The sequence below is a fragment of the Pimephales promelas genome, chromosome 12, assembly GCF_988280905.1.
Source record: "Pimephales promelas chromosome 12, fPimPro1.hap1.1, whole genome shotgun sequence".
Taxonomy (NCBI): domain Eukaryota; kingdom Metazoa; phylum Chordata; class Actinopteri; order Cypriniformes; family Leuciscidae; genus Pimephales; species Pimephales promelas.
Window position 1 is genome coordinate 20,384,585 of NC_142780.1, and position 26,406 is coordinate 20,410,990.

A 26,406-nucleotide genomic window follows, 5' to 3' on the forward strand; every position below is an offset into this window, starting at 1 on the left:
CCTGACCTGTCCCATTACTAACCCATGTTTAATAATTAAAGAGTTGGGTTAAAGTCTTTGAACATGTTCAAGCTTGTCGAGTTAAATTCAGTGCAGTACAGAGAAAATGAGATGATTGAGTTAGTTCTGTAATTCTGAACCACGTCCACAACTCAAGACTTGTGAGTTGTTCTGAGAGAGATTCTCACACACTTTCATTCTTTGTGTGACCTCTGGCTTTTGGTTTAAGCTCAAAACATAGGTTTAAGACAATCCAGTGTGGGAAATTAATTTACAGTGTGGGTCTTAAAGGGATACTCCACTTTTTTTTTTGGAAATAACTCCCCCAGAGTTAAACAGTTGGGTTTTACCATTTTCCATTTTGATATGTAGAAGAATATCAGTAACCAGACAGTTTCTGGTCTCATTGACTTCCATAGTAGGAAAAAAAATATACTAAAGTCAATGAGACCAGAAACTATCTGGTTACGGATATTCTTCTAAATATCAGAAAATCGGCTGAATGGATTTGAAAAGGCCAAAACTCAACTGTTTAACTCTGGGGGAGTGATAAAATGAGCCTATTTCCAAAAAAAGTGGAGTATCCCTTTAAATATGGGCAAAAACATAAAATGTTTGACTGAAGGCTGATATGAATAACAGAGTTTGAGCATTTCACCAGTGTTAAATGTACAGCCGGACAGTGTATGTAAATGGCACATCCATCCGCTCCATGCAGATCATGACCAAAACGTATAGGGTCTATGACTCGGGATAATGGTATGTGTGCAATTTTCAATCAAAAATGTACACAGTGTGTAATGCAAAAAGTGGCTGTACTGCACTACTCAATTAACATGAACTAATCAACATAACCAGGGTGCAGCACAGTATAAAGAGCATCATCCAGTGTCCACAGTAACTTTTCTGAATTGTTTTGGGAAGATGAACACTGAGCTGCATTAAGTCACGCTTTATTGTAAAGAGCTGAACAGCCCAGTGAATTTTATAAATTTTGATTGGACAAAAAAATGCCTTAATTGCGCAATCAGGACACAGTAGTGCCAGATTTACATGTATTACCCCTCCCACTTCTAAACTGAAACCCACCCTCAGTTCAACATCGTAGCCCGTCCAAACCATACCCCGCCCCTCTCCCCCTGTAAAAATCTGTACAGCAAAAATGAATTCTTATTCTTTGTCCTCCATCTTCTCTCTTCTCCTCCATCAGAGCACTCTTAATTCTACCACTCCATCCTCTGTCTCTGGAGATCTTGTTCTTATTTGTCTCTTATCTCCTTCGTTTTTAACACTGTGAAAAAGGGAAAGGTTGCTAATGAACGCATGCTATTGTTACAGGCCATCCCTGCCAAAAGTAATACAATCCTTAAAGGTGACATTGAAGCAGTAAACTATTAGTCAAATGATAATAATTTAAAAAAATGCTATGCAGTTCAGGCTAATATTAATATATTTAAGTTATTATAGTTAATTCAAACTATTAACTTTTATTTAATAACTGACAAAGCTGAAATGAAAAAAAAAAATTTATATATTAGATTTGATTTTTTACGTAAATTACGTAAATTTGAACCTAGTCTTTGAACCCTCACCTGTTATGCGTGAGGTTTGTTTAACAGACCGGACTCTTCATTGCCTTTCTCACTGGACTTCATCTCCACCACTATACCACCTTTCACCTCCTCAGATGCCCTGCAAGAAGGAAGTACAAACAAAGAAGAGATGAGAATGAATATGTGGACATGTGGTTTGCAAGTATTGGATATAACGGTTTACTTACACATCCTTCTTGTCCTTTTTCCCACAGCTCAGCTTGCCCTTCTTACTGAGGAAGAAGAGCAGAGCCACCAGGATGAGAAGCAGCAGAACGCACACCACCACGGCGATCACGACTGCACTCGAACCCCCCTGCTGTTTCTCCGCTGAGAAGAGCGACCGAGAAAAGAGTTGGTGAGAGGATGATGGTTAATGGTGAGTATAAAGAAATAACACACACAGAGGGGGAATGGGTGTGTTGAGGAGGATGGGGAGGAAGTAAACCAGAACAATTACCAATTGTTCTTTTGTGACAGTAAATGCGTGACCCATAAAGTAATCAGTGATAAATAAGGTCACAGTTTGAGAAATTATATACAAACACACACATACAGAAAAGAAGCAGGGGTTATACAAACCTGTTTTAAACACTGGGTTTTCTTCGAGCAGCATTATGGGAAAGATAAAGTTGAGTACCATTGAACAACACACGTAAAAAAAAAAAAAAACACACCAGCACTAACCCACAAACACACATAACGAGGCCCATCAAAGAGATGAAGATGAACACACACTCGCACACACACTCTAAAGTGACTGCACAAGCTAAAAATTTGACAGCATGCTCAAGTATGAAAGGAAAGGACATCAGTGTTAAGCGACAAACACCCCAGACACAGAGTGGAAGGAAAGAGAGGAAGGTAAAATAGAACAGAATCCTTTATTGTCCCAAACAAGGGAAAAGTTAAAGGTGCACCATCAACAAAATAGAGGACAGACATCATACAAAGATCACATACGTAATACAATATATAATATACACAGTGTTCGGAACAATACATAATATACAGTGTAAAGAGCTGAAGAGTTAGATTATGGAGTATGTACAAGAAAGAGTCCTGAGAGGAAGAGGAGGAGCAGAGAGAGCTGGGACAAGTGTCTACCTCGGTTAGCGTCATTGGAATTTGCGCCTTGTTCTGCATAGATGAAAAAAAAAAAAAAAATGAGGTTTGGATAACAGCTGACATTTCACACCAGTCTGGGTCTGTTAAGAGACAAGGTATGTTCAGAATGGGCTCTATGCACGGCGGTATTTCCGGTGAAGGTGTAAGGATGCTCGATAACTTCCGCCGATCGTAGAGTCCAATGCAAAACCGAGAATTTATATTGAATTTTATACTCTATGGTTATACTAATGAAACGTTAGTCACAAAAACAGATAAAACAGCCCCCCCTTCGTTGTGTTTATGCTTCGTTTTAAAATTATATTAAATAAACATAACTTTATTTAAAATTACATCTAAATGTATGTACGTTGCGTTTCAAAGACGGGAGTACAGTAAATTTTGAAGACTCTGCCATAATCCCGTTTTCCTCGGTTTTCCTCCGCTTTAATCTCCACAACCGGAAATGGACGAGCATCCTTGCGCCAAATGCGGAACTTATGCGTGCATATAGCCCATTGCATGCTAAATACTATTTATTACAATTATTTGCATTAAGTATGCAGAAGAATCTGCATACTTAATGCAAATAAATCAGAAAAATCCTGATTTTAAATTGTAATAATTTTTCACAACATTTCTATTTTTACAGTATTTTTGATCAAATAAATGCAGCATTGGTGGGCATAAGAGTCTTATTTTAAGAGAATTGTACAATCTCCAAACATTTGATCAGTATAGTGAATTAAAACAGAAATGATTCTGAAGTGTACTGTACACAAGGCCATGCAACTCAAGCACATCTGTGCATGACTTAAGATTTGACAGAGCAACATCAATGCACACTGTTTAATATTCACGAGCATGGTATTTTAATAAAGTGATGTAGCTCTTTGCCCATCATCCCTCCCTCTAAAAAATATATATCAGATCAGGATGACCAATAACATTTTGCAAAAAAAAATGCAGCATACAGCCAGAGCACACTGCGTAAGAGACAGTATCCCACAATCCACTGTGCACTCGTCCTTCACAAGTGTATTAAACGAAATAGAAGCAACATCCATGATTTTTTTGAGATATTCACGATTTAAGCAGATACACAAAATTTGATTTAAAAAAAAACTTCATAATAACAGTATTCATATTTACCTGAGATAGCTGGTTTCTACAGGCTAAATTAACCAGACAACAATATGGTCATGTGACTGTGTCCCAAAGTACTTTCTGAACCAGTTAAACTAGATACTAAACTAGTCAAAACTGTAAGTTTCTGTCGGATATTTACCCATTGCTGGATTACGACGAGTGGGGTTATTTTCAACCCAGTCATTTTTAGAGTGCAGTTTTCCAATCCTAACATTGCTTCAGTTTGTATGAGTAGGTAGCACTAACCTGATTTGATGGACACCTTAAAGTGCCTGCTGTTTTTTCCATGATCATTGTATGCTTCACACATCACACCATTTGCCAGAACCGCAGCTGTGGCCTCAAGAGTGACCGTGCTGATCACCCTATTCCCCACTACTGTCACTGACTACACACAGACAAACAGATAGATGGATAACATTACAAAATACACTGAATACAGAACAGTTTTTCTCTGATGTAAAGATCAAGTTCAAACCGAGCCTATTTGAAGCAAACAAACACACCTCTTTGCCAGAAGGTTTCCAGGTGAATTGTGAAGGAGGATAGCCAAGAGCAGAGCAGTTGAGAGTGACCATCTCTCCCACCTTAGTTACCGAAACATCCCGCGAAGCATCGATCTCAGGAGCACCTTCAAAACAAATTATGTGTTTATTGTAAGTCACCAATCTTTGAGTTAATTTGCTTTAAGCCTGTCTTTGAGTTGTTGTAAATTTCTTGGTATATTTGTCAGCTGTTCAAAGAGGCATAAAATTAAACCTTCTACATGATCATCCTAACAAATCTACTTTTCATCGAATACATCCAAATGTTTCGGTGAGGACGCTAAACGTGTTATCTCTTTCAATAGCACAAAAAAAAATAAAATCTGTTTGGACAGGAGATATCAAGAAACTAAAAACATAATATATAGTCTAAATACATAGAATAATGTACATTAATATGTTTATTCTTTTGGCATTTTTTTTTATGATTATGAACGCAAATTAGGATACAAACAAAATTATTTAAAACCGATGAAACCAAAAAATCTGGCATGGAGGTTTGTATATAATTACAACATATTTGGCTGTTATTTTTATTGTACATAAGTAGGATAAAACCATGTGACTCTGATGTTGTTTCAGCAACAGCTTCAGCTCGCTTATGAATGAGTGAGTGATTTCAGACGGACGGATTTCAGTGGACAATGAGAGTCAATTACTGTGCTAGACTTCCCAGCGCTATCCATATGGCCATAGCATCATATTCATCATATGTGCTGTGGTACAGTGTGGAATTTATGGACCACACTGTAAAATCCTCACCATCCTTCCTATCGTGGAAACCAGGAAGGTGTGAACTACACCCATGAAAACTATAAATGACATGAAAGCGTAAAGAACAAAACCAGGAAATCAACTGTAGAATGAAAGCTTTCCGGATTGCACAGATAAGATAGATGGCACACTGCCTAGTGTTACTGTATATGTCACATACTGCAGGACAACAAAAGTTTTTAACTCATGTTAGAGTTGTATTATAGGAATTAGTTCAACAGTGACTGCTCACATTGTTACGTGGCCTTGGAAATACATCTCCCATTCATTTTCACCACAGGCATTTCAGGAAGTTGCTTTGAACCAAATTAAAGTGCAAAAAAACGGGTGAGTTTTTTGTTCTTTTGATGCAGTTTTTTTTAAACAACTCTACTGCTTTAATGCAACTTCCCAAATTGTCTAGCTAAGCAAGCTTGGACTCTTTAAACATTCAGAAATACTTCTCAGAATATAACTAATTACAAGAATGGAATTGAGCAGCTTGATTTAAAGGTATAGCGGAGGATTTTCTTTTTCCGGGTGGGTAGTCTATACTATTGGTCCACCTAAGTGTCAATCATTCTGGTGATATGTTTACGTAAGGCCGTCGTAGGCTACGTGCTCATCCCTATGTAGTTTTCACTTTCAGGTGTATTATGTCGGAGTTACGGTTTCAGCCATTCCTTTGAAAATGGCTGAGGGTCGAAAGAGAAAAAATGTTTACAAAGTGTATGATAAGAAGAGAAAGGCCACAGAATATAGAAACAAGACCAGAGTGATTTTGGGTGAATATCTGGCATGCGCTAAAAGCACAGGTTGGGCTTCTCACTGATGCCGCAGTCGCAAAGATTCTACTAGACAGGTAAAGTTGGTCAGAAATCCATTTAAAATCACTAGTAAAAGTTAATGCAAGCTACAATGCTAGCCCTGGCACGAGTCATGCACCGCATAGACACGGTAAACATCTCATTTTGTCTAAAGTAGCCTTTTGACCAAAATGGTAAATGGTATCACGCTAAAATATATTAAAATCTTGTGTGTTTATTATTACACAAATGCAACAAGCTACTTCTCCATATGCAATGTATAAAAATAACGTATTAACAATGAGAGATATTAGGTTAAGGACCAACGTAATAGCATTGCTTATATGTTGCTATGTAACGTAATTGCGATTTGCAAAATAGTTTCCTCAGAATGTATTTCGTGTGATACAGGGTTGCACATACCATGTCTTGAGTCCTCGGTCACTCAATCGATCAGTATAATAAGTAAATAAAACACGGAAGGGCATTTGACATGTTGTCTTTTTTATGAATATTTTTGAGTTAGTTTAGAATTTGCAACATAATTGTGCAAGGCGTAATAGACGTTCCCTCTCGGGAGCAAGAGTGTTGTGTTTGTGCATGTGCATTTTTTTTAAAAAATTGGAGAGGGCGGGTCTTCTCTAAAATTCGGAAAGATCCTCCGCTATACCTTTAAGTCTGAAAAATGTGTTACTTTCTTTACACCCTGAGTTTGGGGTGTAAAAATTTGTATAGCGGAAGCAAATTGTTATGGATCATAATTAGCTGAAAATGTGAATGTTGACAGTGCCATTAAACTTGTAAGCATTTAGTGTACTGCCAGAATACCGAATCTTTCGGCAAACCAAGAATGATAAAACACACAGATCAGCATCAATTACACACCTAATGTGCTTTTTTTTTACGCCATTGTAGTTTGTCTTTAATTGTTTCATAATGTTGTTTCATTTCATTTTTGAATGGTGTTTTATTACTATTGAGCTCAACTGGTCATCCATGACACTGGCCTGACCAACATTTTAATGTTCTTACAATAGCTGCAATTTACTACTAGATTAAACCGCATTTTCCAATAAACACGCTTTCCTTCTGCCGTTAGACGTCTACCGGCATCTAAATAATGTTCACACAACGGAAACCAGCTGGTATAACAAGCATCGATTGTTTGTTGACAACTCATATTCCATGTCTTGAATGCAATCTGTTTTGTCATTGATGACAGCTTGTATTGACACTTTGCACTTATCAACCACAATAAAGCAGTATGTGTCCATGTATGCACTTAGTACCTCTGACGTTAAGGGTGACATTGGCTTGTTTTTGGAGACCTGGCACTGAAGGTACAGCTCCGACACATATATACACGCCAGCTTGAGCCAGAGTCACTTCCTGGATAATCAACACACCTGAGTTCATCACTGGCTTTGAGTCCTATGAAATACAGCGAGATAAAATGAGATGTTGATTCAAATGAGATCTAGTATATCCCACTATTTCTATTAGCCAAAATGTATATATCCATATAATATGAACAAGAAATAAAAAAAATTATAATTTGTCAACCTTGTGTCATTCCAAACCCACAAGACTTTGTTGTGATGGTCCCTTTTTACACATTCTGTTGACTACAAGTAAAAGTGCACCACATGTCTGCTAACTCTCATTGTGTGTTAGTAGAGTATTAGTAGACTGGTAGAGTTAGGGTTAGAATAAGTTAACATTCTAATAAGTTAGAATGTCTGTTGAAGGGCCAACACAAAGTGTTAGCAGATATTAAGTCTACTAATACTTAAATCAGAGTTAATTGACATGTAGTTGCAAAGTTACTTATAGTCAGTAGAATGTCTGTTAGAGAACCATCACAGTAAAGAGTTAGCAGATATTAAGCAGACATTCAGCTAATACTCTGATAAGAGTTGTTGACATATACTCGCAACATTACTTATAGTGAACAGAATGTACAAAGGGGACCTTCAAAATAAAGTGTTACAGACTTTGATTCTTCTTTGAAACAAAAAATTACGAAAATTTTAATTATATCGGAGGTTTCTGTCCCTCCATTGAAAGTCCAGGTGACCAAAACGTAGAAGATTAAAAAAGTTCATACAGGTGTCTTAAATCGAATCCATATAAAAATCGAGCGGTTTAATCCAAGTTTTGTGAAGACATGCGGTCGCTTTATATACAACCTTTCATGTTGACTATATGTGATGTGTATGTGTGTTTTTATATGTAAATACAAGCTTAAAATAAATCTGTTCATTACATAAAGCAAAAGTTTCTCTCCACAAGACTTGAATTAACACATTGATTAACTTTTTATACTGTATCTTTTATGTTGGGGTTACCCATACTTTAAATGGAGGGCCAAAAACATGAAATGAAACAAGTTTCATTAAAACTTAATTTCTGTTTCAAAGATTTACCAAACTCTTAAGGGTTTGGACCAATATGAAGGGTAGCAAATGATCCAAGTGATGTACTCTAGGAACAACTGGAGAGGGGATGGAACCTTGTTGAAGTTTATACTTGCCTTTGTCCAATGCACGGTGTGGGCATCAGATGACTTGGTCTTACACAGAAGCTCTACAACATCTCCTTTAGAAACAAGCAAGGGGCCTGCTGGAATCACTTCCATAGGGTCAATATCTGACAGAGCGACACAAGAATGAATGTAGCTATGAGGTGATGGAAAATTCAACTGAACGTGAATTTAACAAATTATCATTTTTTTTAACCCCCACCCTCAAACATTACTGCCAAACAAGCTGAAAAACAAAATCATCCGTTTTGTCATTTCTTACATTGTGTCAACCAATTTTTTTTACAGTATATGTGTCTACCCTGTGCGAGTGTGTCTAACGCTACATTGAACAAAGCAAATGTGCAAATGATGTGTCCTCCGTGTAGCCGCTTCATCAGAAGAAGAACGGGCATCCGTTTACAATCAATGAATCATTGTGTCGCGCTCATTTTTTACAGTCTATGGTCGCGCTGCGCCGCATCAAAGTCCTTTTAGGCAAGTCATGCCACTCGGCCGCCATCTTGGCAACGCCTCCGGGCAGCTATTTCGGACTAACAAGACCAGGCTCCTATCTAAATGAATGGGCAGAGAGTCAGAACTGCACTTTCACTGGTCACCGGGACAGAAAAACTGCTTGTATAGAAACAGCAATAAAATAAAAATCGCTGAAAAAGTTTGATGACTTTGCCCCAAAATAAGGTTTAAAATGCCTTTTTCCCACAGGTTGTACTTTTACTGCGCAAAATAAAAATAATACAACAACAACAACAAATAATGAGACAGTTCTTTTAATAATTTTAATACGTCTTTAAAGAAAAAAACAAAAAAAAAAAACATATAAAATGTCACGAGCACCTGAGCACATTTTACTGATATCACACTATTCTTCAAAATCTCTTTTTTTACTGTTCTGTAAATCTTGTCTTAATTAGCGATGGTAATGAAGAAGGTTTAACAAAGAATCAGTTTTTTGTGTTTATTGAGTTTGGAATTACTTACAGTGCACGCTTAAGTGTAGAGTTTTGGTAAGTTCGACACCTGGTAAAGCATCAAAGTCCTGAGCTTCACACTTATAGGTCCCCATATCATTTCGAGTAACACTCTTCAAATGTAATGTGCCTTTCTGTCCGTTAAGTGGTGAGTCCTTACAAGTGAGAATAAATACAGAAGTAAAAAATAATATACTAGATCATTTGGTTGTGATTTACATATTACATGGCCTCTCACCTCTTTAGTAAATTCAAATTCTGGCTGAGGGTTTCCATCGGTCTCACACACCATCTCCACATCATCCCCCTCTTTGATTGGCCCCTGATTCTTCAATTTAAAGTCAACTTTTTCTGTCGAATCTGATTGGAGGAGAGCACAGGATGAGGAATTTGATGCATATATTGACGCATGAGGCATGGGTTACTGTTTTTTATAAGTGTGTGTGTGTCTGACTCACAGAGCAATGAGAGGTTGAATTTATCAGAGTTCTGGTGTAGGGTTTTGTTTTCAGGCATGTGGTACTCCACAGTGCAGTGGAAGACTGATTTGGCATCGGCTTTAACCGGCTGCATGTACAGCGTGCTGGTGATGGTGAACAGGCCTGAAGCTTCCGTCACCAAACTAGGTATCATATACGTTTCTGAGAAAAACAGAGGAACAAGATTAAATTTACAGTAAGAGATCTAAAAGTGTGGGAGGAGTAGCACAATGCTAATTTAACAAATACATTATATTTGTATATATTCTGAAAGTTACTTGATATTTTATTTATATACTCTAAAAAATGCCTTGTTGTTTTAACAATTTTAACAAATGTCATTTAAAAATGTAACCTAATGGATGGGTTTGTCCATATTTGACCCAAAATTGGGTTAAAATAACCCAGCATTTTTTAGAGAGTATATATATGAAGAGTTCAGATGCAAAAGCCTCTAAATGCCATTTGAAATTTTCTTCTTTAATGATGATTTTTGTCAAACTTGTATATTTAAGTTCAGTAATTTCACTTAAATAACAATTAATAGGTAATTATCATTGCCATTTAAGTGAAATCACTGAACTTAAATATACAAGCTTGACAAAAATCATCATTAAAGAAAATTTCAAATGGCATTTAGAGGCTTTTGCATCTGAACTCTTCATATATATATGCTCACAATTTTAGGGTCTGTCATTCAGGGTCTGTCTCGATTATGTTTTGGATTTTTTTTTTGTTGATAAAAATACAATATAAACAGTAAACTTGTTAAATTATATAACTATTTCAAATGACTGTTTTCTATTTGAACGTTGAACGGTAGAGAATATAAGTCCCCCATTTGAATCTCAAATTTTTGGACCCCACTATGATTCCAGTAATATTGCAGTGTGTGGGAAAGAAAATTTAAAAGACATGAAAGAGCCGACTTATTCTGACCACTTTTCAGATTCTGCACTTACTTTCCTTTGGAATATTTTCAGCAGGCAGCGGATTGTCATCTTTAAACCAGATAATACGATGCTTAGGGTAAGCATTTCTGCTGGTGCACTTGCCCACCTAAACAAACATTCCACACAGAAATTTGACATGCTAGATGTTGTTATAAGATTTTTGACCAGCTTTTCATTAAGTCATTGTAAGGCTGCATAAATGAAATATACATTTCAAGACTCATAGCTATCATATATAGCTAAAAACATCTACACAAGATTCACCTCAGAGGAGGAAGTACTCTCATGACTGACAGTGATGGCCTGACTATTGCCTGTTATCACCGGCTTCTCTGGAGCAACTGTGAGAGAAAAAGGGAAGATCATTTTCATTAATAACTTAAATCAAGTCTGAGATATGGTTTCCTAAACCAATTACATGCAAATGGACCCTGCAATTGGCCATATAAATACCACCGCATTGAGGTAGAACTCAATGAAAGAATCATGACAGCTGATAATTGGCTCTTTAAAATGTGCGCTAAAGCATATATACCTATTATGCCTATTTATAATTTTCATCTTCAACTTTTTATCATTAGCCTATTTTGTGAATAACTGCTGCCATAATAAAGAGAAATATACACAAACATCTCTTTTAAATAAAATTCAGTTTACCATCTGCTTTTTATGGGTGGTAATACCTTAACGTTAAATGTGTCAGTCAAATTGTGCTGAGTTTTGTGAATATGGCACAATATAATGAGCCTAATTTGCATGCAAAGGCGCGATTGTTTCGAAAAGAATGACATTCACTCAGTTTAAAATGGTTTTGCCATAACTGGACTGGAGCTACGTAGTTGGTGAATAAGACTCAGGTTTTTGCACTAAAATAGCTTGTGCAAAAACTTTTTTTAAACAAAACTGACTTTGCTGCTTAATTTTGCACATGGAAACATGAAAATTTAGCTAAATATGTTGAAAAGCAAACATTAAGATGCATTAACACTATGACACTTCCAGCTCCATTTCAAAATCATGCTGCAGCCACTCCCCTACCCACCAATACATGTGCAAGGTCACCATTTCCCTTCTCCCAGCTGTCATCTGGTTCAAAAATAAACTGAATCATTTCTAATAACATTAACAGTCATTAGATTCTTCCCAGTGTACTTAGTTTTGGTCGGTCTCTCAGTCATCAAAGCATCGCCCTCATGTCTTAATCTTTCTCAAAAATATTTTAAAAAGACACTTAAAATAAAGACCCAGCACAGAGAACATGTGTGAGTTTGCATGGAGATAGATGTCTCTTTCTCTCTCTACATAAGGACATGTCCCTCTGGTGCAGCCATTAGCCATGAAGCAGGCAGCAGCATTTGTCTCCTGGGAGGAGATGCCATTGTTTTCCAGTCCCACTGCTCTCATTCACAATTATTACAGCATTACTGCCTCTCTCGCTCCATGCAGTCTGGGACAGAAAGTGAACAAAGAGTCTGTTCTGATGTTTTCTCTGATCTACACACACACACACACACACACACACACACACACACACACACACAATTGTCTAGTTTTTCACACACAGCTGGGAAAGGGCCTCTAAAGAAATAATGAATTTCTGAGCAGGGGGCTGAAAGTTCAATACCATCTAATGCAGGCCAATTAGAGACTCAAAATAATAATAAAATAAAAAATCTATAAACCGTGGTAAATTAAACATACCATAAAATGTAATAAATATGCCATGTACCCTAACTGAGGTCTATAATATATAATATACATAGAGTGTTACACCACCTTTTTTAAACTCAAAGTTCATCCTATGAAATGGGTTTAATAGTGATTAAATATAGATGTAAGTTTAAAAGTAACAATTTCTTAAACACTTTTGTCTTTTTTCAGTATCATTCATATCTAACCATTTGAGAAGATTTATTTGGTAATCATATTAAAATATTTATGTACAGTACATTTTAATATAATTAACAATTAAATCTTGTCAATATTTTGTTTTTCAGAAACCATAAAATCCATTAAAGAGTGGAAATTTCAAAATAACAGCATTCATTTCAAATTGAAATCTTTTGTAACATATAAATGTGTTTACAATTTAACATTTTAATGCATCTTTGTTGAATAAAAGTATTAAAAACTTCTGAATAGTAGAATATTAAATGACTCTGCTCATTAACACAGTGCTCAATGCACATAGAGCTCTTTGGCTCTCATAATTCTTAAAATGACATCCATCAAACATGACAAGTCCAATCACTCTATTAATCAATAGTGTCAAATGCAATCTGTACGGCCATAATTGACCCCGGGCCAACTCACAAACAACACCCAAGACTAATGAATAGGGGTAAAATGGCTGGCCATATGTCCCGTTGAGTTTATGGAAATTGTGAGTGCAGTGGACAAAAGCGATCCAACCAAGTATAGGCTAAGCTAATAAAGAAACAAGAAATATGACATGCATTCATTTTCAGTCAGACTTACAGAAAACCTTGACCTGGGTCTCAGCGTCAGACACCCCCAAAGGCCCTGCGGTCACTTGGCAGAAGTAGCTTCTCTCATCATCCACGATGACTGGGGAGATGGAAATGGAAAAGTCCTCTCCTATGGTTAAACGGTCTGACAACGGTGTGCCAGCTTCAACATCAAAACCTTGCGAAGACTTGTAAGCGATTTGCTTTCTTGCACCCGAGACTTCCTGAGGTTGATAAAACACAAATTCATCAATGCAGTACAGTATTTGGTCATTAAGAGTCTATAACTACTATGTACTTACATCAAAAAAGAAATAATTGTACAATGCAATTATTTAGTTTGTATGTTGAAAAACATACAAACTAAGTCATTCATGTACTCACAATGTACCACTGGACCACAACATTAGATGTGGGATTAGAGATGGTGTAGCTGCAGGGCAATTTGGCGGTCTCTCCTTTGATCACTTCCACCTTTGGAGTGACAGTGACATTTACAGAAGCCAAACATACTGTAAAGAGAAAGAAAAAGAGACCAAAAATTACTTGTGTGATAGCAACGATGTCTATTTTAATTGAGAATCGTTTTTTTTTTTTTTTTGATTGTTTTGGCGGGAAGGATTGAGGGCTGGATGGGCGGCAGTGAACAACACTCATAATAATAATTTGCCAGACGGCTTTTCACTGCAGCAGTCTCGGAGTCACACGCAGTGAGAAATGATCCACACGCTGTGAGACTGAAACAGCCATTGTGTTCCCGCTGCCTCCAAACATGAAGCCCAGCTGCACAGAACCAGGTGCAACACAGAGCAAGAAAAAAAAAACACTGCCGATAACCCTTTGCTCTCGTGAAATCAGGTAGTAGGAGTCCACAGTAGAGCTGGGTGATATTTTTTTTATAATCCACAATATATTTACAATGATTTTGAAGGCAATTCAGAACTAAGCAACATCATGAATATTGTAATGCATTTTTAATTTTATTTTCTCCATTAAGTTTCCTTAGAAAAAACTTTTTTTTTTGTTATGCAGCTTAAGATGGCAGTGAAATATATTTTAAATGTGCCCATGCTAATTCAAAAGCTTCAATAGCAAAAATGGTGTAGAAATTGTATTCATTTTAGTGAATCTTTCCAAATGGTCCATTTTCAATTATGAATCTATGTAATGTGAAATGTAATCCATGTAATCTATGTAATATGTAAAACGGACATGGAGTTGCCTTGTTTAGAAAGATCACAAGAGTGGCATCCAGACAGACAGTAATCTCGTCTAAGATCCTCCCTCTTCCCTAGATCCCTCTGGCTGATAGACACCACACATAAACACTCCCACCAGCAGATTCTCATGACTCCCACCCGGAGCACAGAACCCAAACAAACAGCTCATGATCACTCTTATACAGTACATGCTGCACTCTAAAAAATGCTGGGTTATTTCAAACCAAATTTGGGTCAAATGTTGACAAACCCAGTAATTGGGTTAACATATTAAATTACATTTTTAACCCAACATTTGGGTTTGTCCATATTTTACCCAAAATTGAGTTAAAACAACCTAGCAGTTTTTAGAGTGTGTCTTAAAACCAGTTCAGAAGAGTGCAACTTCACATACTAAGCTCTACAGAAACCATGAAACAAAGAGGCTGTACTTTCCTTTTAAAACTAAATCAGCAAAACACATGAACCAAAGCACAGCAGTCAGAATCCAGAATTTGAAGGGTTCTAGCACTCAACAAGAATGAAATGGGCTGATATGGACAACACAAATCATCAAATGTGATAGTCAAAATGATTTGTGTATATTCACTACAAGATTGTATAGCTATTTGCGTCAATAAAGTTAAGAGTGCTTACAAGTGTGTGTGTGTGTGTGTGTGAGTGAGTGTGAGAGAGAGAGACACATTCCTCTTGTGATTGACAGAACGCTTCAAAGATCTCAGTATGTTATAGCGGGGTCAAAGGTCTCTCTGTCTCCCATACAATGTTTTGGTCTGTAGTCTATATGACATTCAAAAACAACACTCCTTTTTTTTTATATCCTTTCTCATATTAACTGTCTCCCTTGATTTTACCCCCTCCTATATCTCCATCACTTACTATCTGGCCCTGTCCCAAATGCCAGCCTTTGCAGTGGTGATGTAATTCATCACTGACTGTTTTGTAATATCCACTGAGAGTAAAGAGTGATCCAAAAGTGAGGGCAAAGGTCATTGCAAGGTCACAAGTTCACAAAGAACTGTTCACACCAAATAAGGGAACTACAATAACTACACATTTTTGATAATTATTTAATTAATAATAATATACATTTTTTTTTTGACGATATGAAAGTTCGCTCCAATTTTTTTTTTTTTTTTATAAAAATGGATATTAGAATCCATGCTGCTTTAAAGAAGTTGAGCATTTAAAGGAGTAGACAACCCATGGTAGGGTTGGTTGTCCTAACTTTTTATATATATATATATATATATATATATATATATATGTACGGAAAGTATTCAGACCCCCTTAAATGTTTCACTCTTTGTTATTTTAAGTTCGTCATTTAAGTTCGTTTTTTTACCCTCATTATTGTACACACAGCATCCCATATTGACAGAAAAACACAGAATTGTTGACATTTTCGCACATATCACATGGTCCCTTTGCTGTGACACTCATATATTTAACTCAGGTGCTGTCTATTTCTTCTGATCATCCTTGAGAAAGTTCTACACCTTCATTTGAGTCCAGCTGTGTTTAATTATACTGTTTGGACTTGATTAGGAAAGTCACACACCTGTCTATATAAGACCTTACAGATCACAGTGCATGTCAGAGCAAATGAGAATCATGAGGTCAAAGGAACTGCCTGAAGAGTTCAGAGACAGAATTGTGGAAAAGGATTTTAGCAAATGACTGCAAAATAACAAAGAGTGAAAAATCTGTATGTATGTATATATATATATATATATATATGTTACACAAAAAGAAAGAAATTCATAAAGGTTTGGAATGACATGAAGGCCTTTAATATGTCTGTTTAAAACTCTCACTTGATTCTGATCAATACTACTTCTTTTCTGCCTAGGGGAGCAGCTGGACAGACAGAGGGGCAATTAAGGGGCAATTAGTGCCTCCTCTGTTCAATCTCCCCCTCAGCAGGGGCTGGATGGGGCGCGGTCAAGGGCACGTGCGGGTGGGTGCGAGTCATAGCAAGTGGTAAAGATAATCGGATTTAAAGAAAGAAAGACAGCATGCGTGATCAGTGGCGAAAGAAGCAGATGGACAGGAGACTTTCTGACTGTGAGCAGCAGACACATCGACAGACACTCACACTGAGAGGAGACCGTACGTATACACACACACACATACAGCATCACATTCAGTATTTATGAAGCGCATCAGGTCGGCACACTGCATTCTGAAAACTCAAGGCAGTTTTGAGACAGATGGATCATTTCAGTACTGGCAATTGCTGGCAAGACAGTTACAGACAGAAACGGGCCAGTCAACTTCAGAGAAACGGGGAGCTGCCGCTAGAAGTAATACTTCTGTTATACCCCTTAAGTTCTACCCCAAAGTTTTAGCTGAATACTATCCCTCACACACGCACACACACAGTGGGAGCTGACTCTCCACTTCAACTTCCAAAGTCTATCTTTTTATTTATTTGTATCATTTTTTTTACTAATCTAATCTTATATATCAGTTCTTGCCCTCGAATTGGATTGGCTCAGTGAGCTGATGAACAGTTTAAAAGCACTGACTTTTCACTGCTTCTATCAGTCTGTCTGTTTGCACGTTCCAGACAAGACTGCCAGTATATTAGTGGTGGTTATTTTTCAGTTACAGTTTCCACAGTTTACATCGCTTATAAAATGCTTATATTTATGAAATGCATTGCTTATAAAACTCGCATTGCTTATAAAACTCACTGAATCATTTATGCAAACTATTGATTCATTCATGAACGAAAAGTGACTTATGAGTGAATCGTTGAATCATCCTGTCAATCGTTATTTAATTTCAACATGTTTTAATATAAAATTAATATCTAATATCAAAATAATATTATTTGTGTTATATGTTTTAAATATGTTTAAGGCAGAGGCTATTTACAGTGTAAATTGTAATGTTTCTACCAAGTGTACAAAAGCAACAAATATCATCTGTTTACACCAAGTGCAAATAGTTATAGATGCCATTCACAAAAAGAGCAAATTTAAGTACTATAAAGTATGATAACTTGTGTAAGTAACAGTGGGCAGACTCAGTGCCATTTTTAATCTAAATCTGTGCCCTCCCCTGTCCCTCTATTTTATAACCTCCTTTTTAATGTTCTCGCTGGTGCCAACACATGCACACACAGAGGGACTGATGTATTATACAAATGAATGATGTGTACACAGTATTTTTCCACCGGGTGGACATACTGTACACTTTTGCAGGCCCGCACACACATGATTTGATATGTGGAAAGGTAATTGCTACCTCGTGGCCAGCTTCAAATGTAAACTCAATTTTCCATTAACACCCTGTCACGGGTACATCATCCATCTCTTCTCTGATGGCTCAAGCAACAGGAGCAGCAGTAACTGCATGTGTTTCAATTGGTGCTCACATGTTTGAGTCCGGCTTGCAAAAGTTGACATCTTATTTCTTCAACATTTCAGAATGGCCTTAGGTAAAACAACAACAACAATATCACACTCCTTAAAGCTATAGTTTATTGTTGTTCACTAAAAAACTGAATCATCAATAGACTAGTTTAGTAGTGTGTTTGTATGCTGCACTTAGGTTATAAACTGTGAGAGAATAGTGTCTCATGAGAGTGCATTTGAGATGTGGTGTGTGTGTTTGTGGTTAGAAACAAAACCAACGACCTTCTAAGAAGCCCTGTGGCTGAAAAATTTAATTTTAACCATTTGCCCACAAACTGCGGTGAAAAATAAAAAAAACAAGATGATAATGTAACAGTGCTCTGAAAGTATCTTCGCTCTGCATTTCTATATCTGCTTGGCCACTTTCAGTTTACTTTTATGATTAAAATAAAACTTGACCTTTCAGGCTTTTCATTTTATTCTGACTACCTTTATTATATCCAGTACAGAAAATAACCTCCTGAAGCAAATCCTGTTCAGAACAGACTGAAAGGATGGATAAATGACAGTCTAACTGCATGTGACAGTGGGTGAGCACAGCTGAAAGGTTTCATTTATCCAGAAGGTTATGTATGAAAACTGCCTGTGCATCTGACACAGCCAGAGAACACTGATGAAATCAATCATGGCGGCGGAAAACTCGTTTTTTGTTTTAAGGTGAACATAACACATAGGATAACTTGACTTTGAGAAACTGCATGCATAAGAGATTATCATAGACTTTTCATAGAAAAACTTCAGAGAAATTATTATGATTTAAACGTTTTTTTTTCTCTCAGACCACAGTTTTTTCTTGTTCAAAATATACTGAGATTCATGCCTTTAAATTCTCAAATAAGTTTTGGTCAAACTTAAAACTGCAGTAATAATTGCTTCCAGGCCTAAAAGCAGAAGTATACTTTAACGCATATAGAATTTTAATTAACTTTAACCTCTCTATGAAGTTTTTTTTTTGAGACCCTCAAGTATGGATTCTGCATACTAACCCAAGCAAACAGATTCTTATATTTAAATGATCTGAACAGAAATGCATTCAGACACAAACAACATGAATATTCATGAGAAAATATCCACCCACACATGTGTGCAGTACACAAACAGAAGAAGTGCTAACCTTGCTGATTTTTTTACGGAGAGCTGTAATTTTCAGCGATTATGTTGTGCTGAACATTATTGCTATGGCAACAGGGTAGCAGAACTGCCGATGGGGAAACAGCAGTGAGTGGGAAGGGAAAGTATCAGTGCTGCCTCAATGTCAGTAGTTACAGCTGGATGACATTCACTACTGCCGATGCTGACAGCAGATGTCAAGACCTTTTGACACACAAAGTTACTGTATGCATTAACAACACTTATAATATAGTGTACAAGCCATACGGACCACTTTTAGGCAGATTTATTAAACTAATTACATTGTTTTTGTTAATTGAAACAAAGTGACTAAAATGACTAAAACTGAAATAAAAATACAGTTAAAAAAAGCAAATCAGAAAAACAAACTAAAATTGAATTGAAAACTGAAAATAAAATAAAAGCTCATTCAAAATATTAATAAACATAACAGTACATAAATCTGACTAAAATAACATTGCTTTGGTGCTTTTCTTTTTGTGGTAACTTTAGAGCTTGACACTTGACAACTATAGTGGCCAGTAATGTCTTCAACAAATAAAGAATAAAGACTCACAAAACACTAAGAAAACAGCTGCTGGAAGGAACAGGAAGTGGGTGGGATAAGTAGAACTTCCTTCCCAACATCTTCAAATAAGAAGCCAGATACAAAACGAGTAAACTGTAGATAAAGAGTATATGTGAGTATGTGTGTGTGTGTGTGTGTGTGTGTTTAATGGATGTGGAGGGTGGAGAGGGGCATGATGGGTCCATGTAAGGCCTGACATCAGTCATCACTGCTATGATGAGACAAGAACAGGTGCAAGAAGCACCAACAGCAGCTGCTGGCTCTCTCATTGACTTTGACACACACATTGGCACACAAACCCTCAGTCACAAGGCAAAGAGAAGAGATCAGGATGAGCAGAAAAAGACAGACACGCACTGGAGCAGGACAGAGAGAGAGAAAAATACGAGAGAGAAAGAATGAGAAGTGAAACAGGGGATGAGTAAAAATAAGATGAATGTAAATGCCAGACAGAACGGAAAATTGAACAACTAAACTTTGTTTAGTCCATAGGTTGATCAACACTTAGAATAGCCAGAGGTTTCTCCTACAGTCACCCATTACACCAACAAACTGAGACAAATTGAAACCGCGTGAATTGAGTCACCCTAGTCAGAACCTCTGAGCGTTTTGCATTTCGGTAGGTTTTATGAAGTGCATGTGTGAGCCAGTCAGCCCAGTCATCAAACGAAGACATTCCTCATGATCAATACACTTAACTCAATTTTAATTGATAATTCTTGTTTGAGTTAAGCACATGACTGCCATAAACCAGGTTAGACTGCACTAGTTTCACTGACATAAGAATATTTACTTTAAGCATTAGGCTTAACTGACTGAGATTTACAGACTATCTGTGTGTGTGGTCAGAGTCTTCAACTAAAACAGGACATCAAAAGAGCATGGGAATTGATCTTTTGGCTCCTGACGAGTGCTACATTCCTCTGCCTCATGCATCTCTCTGTTTTCCTTTTGGGACCGTGGACCTGTGACAAATGACGCTATAGTATATATTTACAGTCATGCTGTTATGATTGCATGCTATTGGTTGTTAAACATTCAACCATACTTTCCATCATTCACTAGCCTTACACACTTCTCTGCCCTTTAGTGACTCTGGTACACAAATCTCAGCGGGCTCCTTCATTCTCTGTTCCTCTTTCTTGCCTTTGCCTGGTTAAAGTTGCTGTCAATCGCAGTTTAAAACCCATTTTACTTGGTCTACTTAAGTGGTGTATTTCCAAATTAAAAGTGCATTCAGTAGTTTATTGCCTTTTTTAAATTTTGTTGCTTATTTAAAAATAGATTGTGTTTTAGTGAAAAGTGATCTGATTGGTGTACACTACAGTGGCCGTTTGGTTTCCTTTCAAAAGTGTTTAAATTATGTCTGATGTGGGTCATTCCCCTCAATGTATCGCGATGTTGAGATGACGTGACCCACCAAGTTTCACTAAATAAAAGAGAGACTTCTCAAGCTCATTGATACACCACCTCTACTTAAAACTGATGCAAAATTACTTCAAAAACAATCATGCTGCTGCTCGACGTTGACCGAAAGAAGTGCAGTGTCTAACACTATTGTGGTATAAGTAGGCCTACTTAAAGTAAGCAAATAACAGCAATGTTGATGATATAACTAAAGAACTACTGAATTTACCTTTAAGCAGAAAATTCAGTGAGGAAAAAAATGTTGCAATGACTTCCATCTCATCCCATTGGTCAAGAACTGTGAAAAGTCGGCATTACCAAAGTTCCTTTAAGACAAGTCATTTCACTCGGCGGCCATCTTTAAAACGCATCTCGGGCATGCAAGTGCAGCTCCTATCTCTTTAAATGGGTGAAATATCAAATTATATAAAACTTAAGCCAAGCTTACCGTAATAAGGTTAGATGTTTTGGGAAAAAGGAGGCGGGAACCGGAGAACGTAAATTGTTTCTAAACGTTCGAATCATGACAGAATTTTTTTTTTTTTAGGCTGGATGCACATGCGCAATGGAAGTGCGCATCTCACTGTTGATATAGGAACTGAAACTTACATCATGCTGCAGTGATGCGATGACTTTACCAATCGGCGACTGGCTCTTATTTAGAAGGCGGGACTTATTCTGGCAAATTGAGCATTGCACTTTTCCCCATTCAAAACAATACGAGTGACACGTCCTGTGTTATTCTACAATCTTGGGAATTACATACCAAATTTGAGCCAAAAATGCAGCTAAAACCTTGCTTGAGTTATTTTGCTATTAGTAAACATTACTATGGGCTGTGCGGCAAAATTTACATTAGGGGAGTCAGAAGAAGAGCAAATTATTATGTGCTGATAAAAATTACACTATTTCCTATAGGCTGTGTAATGGCTAATTTTTACATTTACATTTATATATGTTTCTTTTCTTTTATATATGTTCTTTTATTTTCTTTTGTATGTTTTCTTTTATTGTATTAGATGTGTTGGATGTGTGTAACTTTTACTAACGTTGGGAAAGATGTAATCATAAGCATTTAAAGGAAAATATTCATATCATCTAACATGTACTCATAAGCATTTAAAAGGAAGATGTTCATATAATCTAAAAGGGCATTATTAAAGATATAACAAGCTGGAAACATTTTAATAGCTCATTGTATTTCAAGTGTGATGGTATGTGTGCAGGTTTTTGATCAAACAAGAGATAAAGCAGAAAGGTGTGCGGTCGAACAGTAGTTGCAAACAAGAGATAAGTTGGGGTGTGAAGTCAAGCTGTACTTAAACACAGGAAACTTTAACACAGACGTCATAGTGCTGTCTAAATTCAATATGTGGTTAACAAGAATAGTTAAAAGCAGCATCAACAGGTTTCCTTTCTAGACGGCGTATGGGACAATCTGCTGCAAACCAGACACAGACTGCATAGGATGGTTTCCTGGGTTTGGATGGCGAGAAGGACTAACCTTCGCCTTTACATGTAGACGCTGTCTGTATGTTGAATGCCATTGTTTTCTTGCAAGAAAATAAACTTTTGATACTTTGACTTTTAAGAGGTTTCCACTTGTCCTCTTCCTCCTATCTTTTCGAACAACAGAGAATTATTTCCACAACAGCTGCCATACACCACACAACAGTTTTTCTACAGGTTTTTGCCCCAATTTGAGTCGGCGCTAGTTAAGTCAGAGCTAGTCCACAGATTTCCAGCAAACAGAATTTGAAAAATTTCACAAAAAAAATGTAGTGTAGTGTATTGATTCCTTTCATTCACAGGACATGTTTGATACTTTGAGCCGAAATACATTGGGGTTTTTTTTTGTACTGTAGCGATCAGAGAAAATTTATTAACGAGAGCTCCTGTGTGGCTGATGCTCTTGCCTCACACAGTCCAGCGAACCTCAAACTTCTGGAACTCCTTCTTCCCCCAGACCACGCCCACACATACATAAAAATGTAAAAACATGGTTTCGTATTGACCAGGTCAACCAAAATTACTATTTTCAAGACCCTCTCTCTCTCTCTCTCTTGATGAAATGCTTTGATTTGTAAACCCAGGACACTCTAGTTTTTCTATAAATAGGTAAATAGTCTCAGTAGCTTGATGTCTGAGGATAAACAGTGGGAAGTGGGCTACAAGGTCAGTTCACGCTCGGTCTTTTGTGCTGCTGGCATTCCATCTCGCTATTCCATGTCACCCTGACAATGGCATCACGAGTCAAACACATTCAATCTGAGGGCCAGCCCTAACAACTACACATAACATGAGAGAAAGAGGAAAGAAACATCAGCAACTACATTTACACAAATAAAATGGAGCAATGTGAAGATCACACATTACGATGATCTGTATTATAAATTAATAAAAGATTAAAAAAAGGGTTATTAAGCATGCACTTCATATTCCAATGCTAAATCTATGTAGGGATATATTAAAAGCTATCCAATACACTGTTCTGCATCTATAATTTATAGTCTGCTTAGTTAGGCTGGTGCATTTTGTCTAAGAAGGTTATGCCGCAAATCCTAAATTAATAATTCAGACAAAATATATCCTCTGCAGCCGACACAGCTGATGTTTTATTCTTTTTTTACTTAGTAACTTAAAATTGAATAGAGGAAAATATCCAAATCTTAGATATGTAAGCTTGCACTGCATGACTAAAGATAGAAGCATATATGTTAGCCAAAATGGCACAAATTCTATCAGAATACATGATGTATGTCACTTAATCTGATCATAGTTCGTTATGCGGTCAACAAGAAGGGCCCGTCTCGAACGTTTCAAATGACCTGTTTCAGGAAACTCGATTTGAAATCGCCTCTAAGGAACTGGGATGAACCTCACATGACGTTGACAAAACTGAAGAGAAGGGATTCTTATTAGGGCATGTCAGCAAACAGGCAGAGATGAAAAATAGACTTAATATTTAATGCCGAGGGACAACTCCCGCTCTCCCGATCACCTCACCGGCCCCCAGGCGGTGCAATTACAGCCCCGTATTCCAAACTTCGGCTCCCAGAGCAGAGACCAATGTGAGAATCAAATCTGTGGAAGGAGATGGGGCACTCTTTGGGGGTTGGGCGGTTACATTTGAGAGCGGAGAGTGCAAAAACCCCAAAGATGGATGGATGCAAATGGGGAAATATAAAGAGAGATAGAGATGTCTAAATTGAAGGAGTCTAAATGCTCCAATCGAGTGCATGTCTGCGCTCACCCATTTATTTTTGCAAAAAAAAAAAAAATGAGCCTCTATAGCAGGAGCCAGATATATGCATTGTTTGGCAGAGCAATCAGTCGGGCTAGATGGCAGTTAATGGTGGAACAGCCAGTAATGGACATCTAAAATGAAGTGAATTAAATAGGAGAGCTCTAAGAGAGAAAGAGGTGGAATAAAAACTGAAAATGGAGGCAGGCAGCAGTAAAAAAATAACTTGATTGACAGCAGTGGGGTGGGAGTGGATGAAGGGGTTGTGTGGGGTGTATTAGTGCTGACAGTTACTGCATGAGAGCTGCCATGCTGCTGGTGTGTTTTAATCCTACAGCTACCGCATCCACAGCGCAGGCTCTGCTGTAACACACAACCTCATTATTGAGATAGAAGGATAAGGAAAAAAGAAAGAGAGCTGAGTCAGAAGATAAATAGTAGGGCCATGTGAGAGAGACATTATGGCTCGAGTTAATCTCGCTAAAAGGGTTAGGACAACGAGCGCTGCCCCTTCACTCTCTCTCTCTCTCTCTCTCTCTCTCTCCATCCAGAGTCCAGAGCCACTTCACTTCTCTACTCCATCTCTCTCTTGCTGCAACATTCCCTTTGTGCGGCATGGTTTTCTTTGAGGGATGATATTAGGCTGCAAATATAAATATTTAACAGAGAGCGGTAGGTTTAGGGTGTAGATAACCAGAAGGAAACAGGGTTACTGTATACTGGCTCAATCAACAGAGCTTTGTTTCAGCAGGAAATATGTTTCCGAAGAATAAAAATAAACATAAACCCATAACACTGCAAATATGTCCACTGAGGTTCCAGATATCCATGTCAATTATATCTCTCATGGAAGATTTCTCCTGAAATCCCTTGTTATAAAATTTTAATTATTTATAAATTTAAAAATTATAATTATTTAATTATAAAGGTTTAATTATTGTTAACTGATTTTGGCTAATTGCGTATTATTTTCAAATGTTTACAAATTAAAAACATAGAAATAGATGAGGAAATTCGAGTTTCGAGTTGACCAAAAAAAAAAAAAATGTTTATGAAAGAACAAATAAAAACCACAGCGCACTTCACATCCTTAATGAATAAAGTATAATGCAAGTAAAATAAGATAATCCGATGAAAAACACACAACTACTGATTTAAAGTTGTTGATTGCACACTACTTTTCAACAAACTGGAGTTGGTCGTTGGTGAGATTGGCAAATGCACCAAGGCAGCATTTACAGTATATATAAAAACATGTGAAATGTAAATGCAATTTATAATAAATAAAAAAGAACAAATAACAAAAGCTCTCGCTGATCCCGCTGATTTCCTGTTTTCATTGTAAAGCTGCTTGAAAACTATTGTAAAATAATCAGAAATAAGATTACAAATATATAAGTAGTTTGAGAGAGTATGAAAACTGAACCAATTACATCAATCACAATTGCCAATTCATTTTAAGAGAAAAATTGGAGCTGAGATGTCATTTTATACTAGTTCCTCTCTCTGGTCATTATGAACTTAAGTTCAAACGAAGGTCTGCTTTCAGCCAGGCCACACACAAACACATGCTTCCCTCCTCCAGCCCTCTGCAGCTCATGTCAGTTTTAATGCTAGTCTCCTGACTTCAGTTAACACTTCTCCTTTTGTCTGCTCTTTCACTGTTTCTTTCACCCTCCTTAAGCTCCACATTGCTCACACTCAGGTGCTTCATTAGCTTGACAATGGTTCGGGTGACTTTTGAAGGGAGGGGCTAATGGGGGGGTATATACATGCAACAGTCAAGTAAACATTATTGTAGCTTTACTGTAAACTGAGGAAGTAACTAGATCCACAAACAAACAAAAAAGCCCACATATCACTCTTTTCTTTGGCTTTTAACAGGATGAACTGAAAATGAATCTAATTAGAGCAAGAATCATTTTTAAGTAAATTTAAAGTTGATGCTGTACACCAAATTTTGTTTTAGCTCACAGTTACGTTTTTCACCAGGCCAGTTTTAACACAGGGTTCAGTAACATTTCACATTCGTCATTTTGAAATGTC

General features: G+C 37.1%; 1 protein-coding gene across 6 annotated transcripts in view; it reads right to left on the reverse strand.

Moving 5' to 3' along the window:
• Positions 1-252: 252 nt before the first annotated feature.
• bcam (basal cell adhesion molecule (Lutheran blood group)) overlaps positions 253-26,406 on the reverse strand; it is a 69,181-nt gene continuing 43,027 nt past the window's right edge. For 2 of the 6 annotated variants that reach the window (XM_089117647.1, XM_039679736.2), the window contains exons 2-17: positions 13,750-13,877; positions 13,376-13,589; positions 11,162-11,238; positions 10,907-11,003; positions 9,924-10,106; positions 9,704-9,825; positions 9,476-9,620; positions 8,486-8,601; positions 7,242-7,383; positions 4,355-4,479; positions 4,095-4,236; positions 2,700-2,738; positions 2,175-2,195; positions 1,781-1,922; positions 1,593-1,692; positions 253-1,291 (exon numbers count right to left, since the gene is read on the reverse strand). In XM_089117647.1, the coding sequence (XP_088973773.1) occupies positions 1,596-1,692; positions 1,781-1,922; positions 2,175-2,195; positions 2,700-2,738; positions 4,095-4,236; positions 4,355-4,479; positions 7,242-7,383; positions 8,486-8,601; positions 9,476-9,620; positions 9,704-9,825; positions 9,924-10,106; positions 10,907-11,003; positions 11,162-11,238; positions 13,376-13,589; positions 13,750-13,877 (1,790 nt within the window). In that variant the 3' untranslated portion in view covers positions 253-1,291; positions 1,593-1,595. Of the gene's footprint in view, positions 1,292-1,592; positions 1,693-1,780; positions 1,923-2,174; positions 2,196-2,457; positions 2,739-4,094; positions 4,237-4,354; positions 4,480-7,241; positions 7,384-8,485; positions 8,602-9,475; positions 9,621-9,703; positions 9,826-9,923; positions 10,107-10,906; positions 11,004-11,161; positions 11,239-13,375; positions 13,590-13,749; positions 13,878-26,406 lie in introns of those variants that run through there. The other 4 variants (XM_089117646.1, XM_089117648.1, XM_039679737.2 and 1 more) reach the window with 4 other exon arrangements.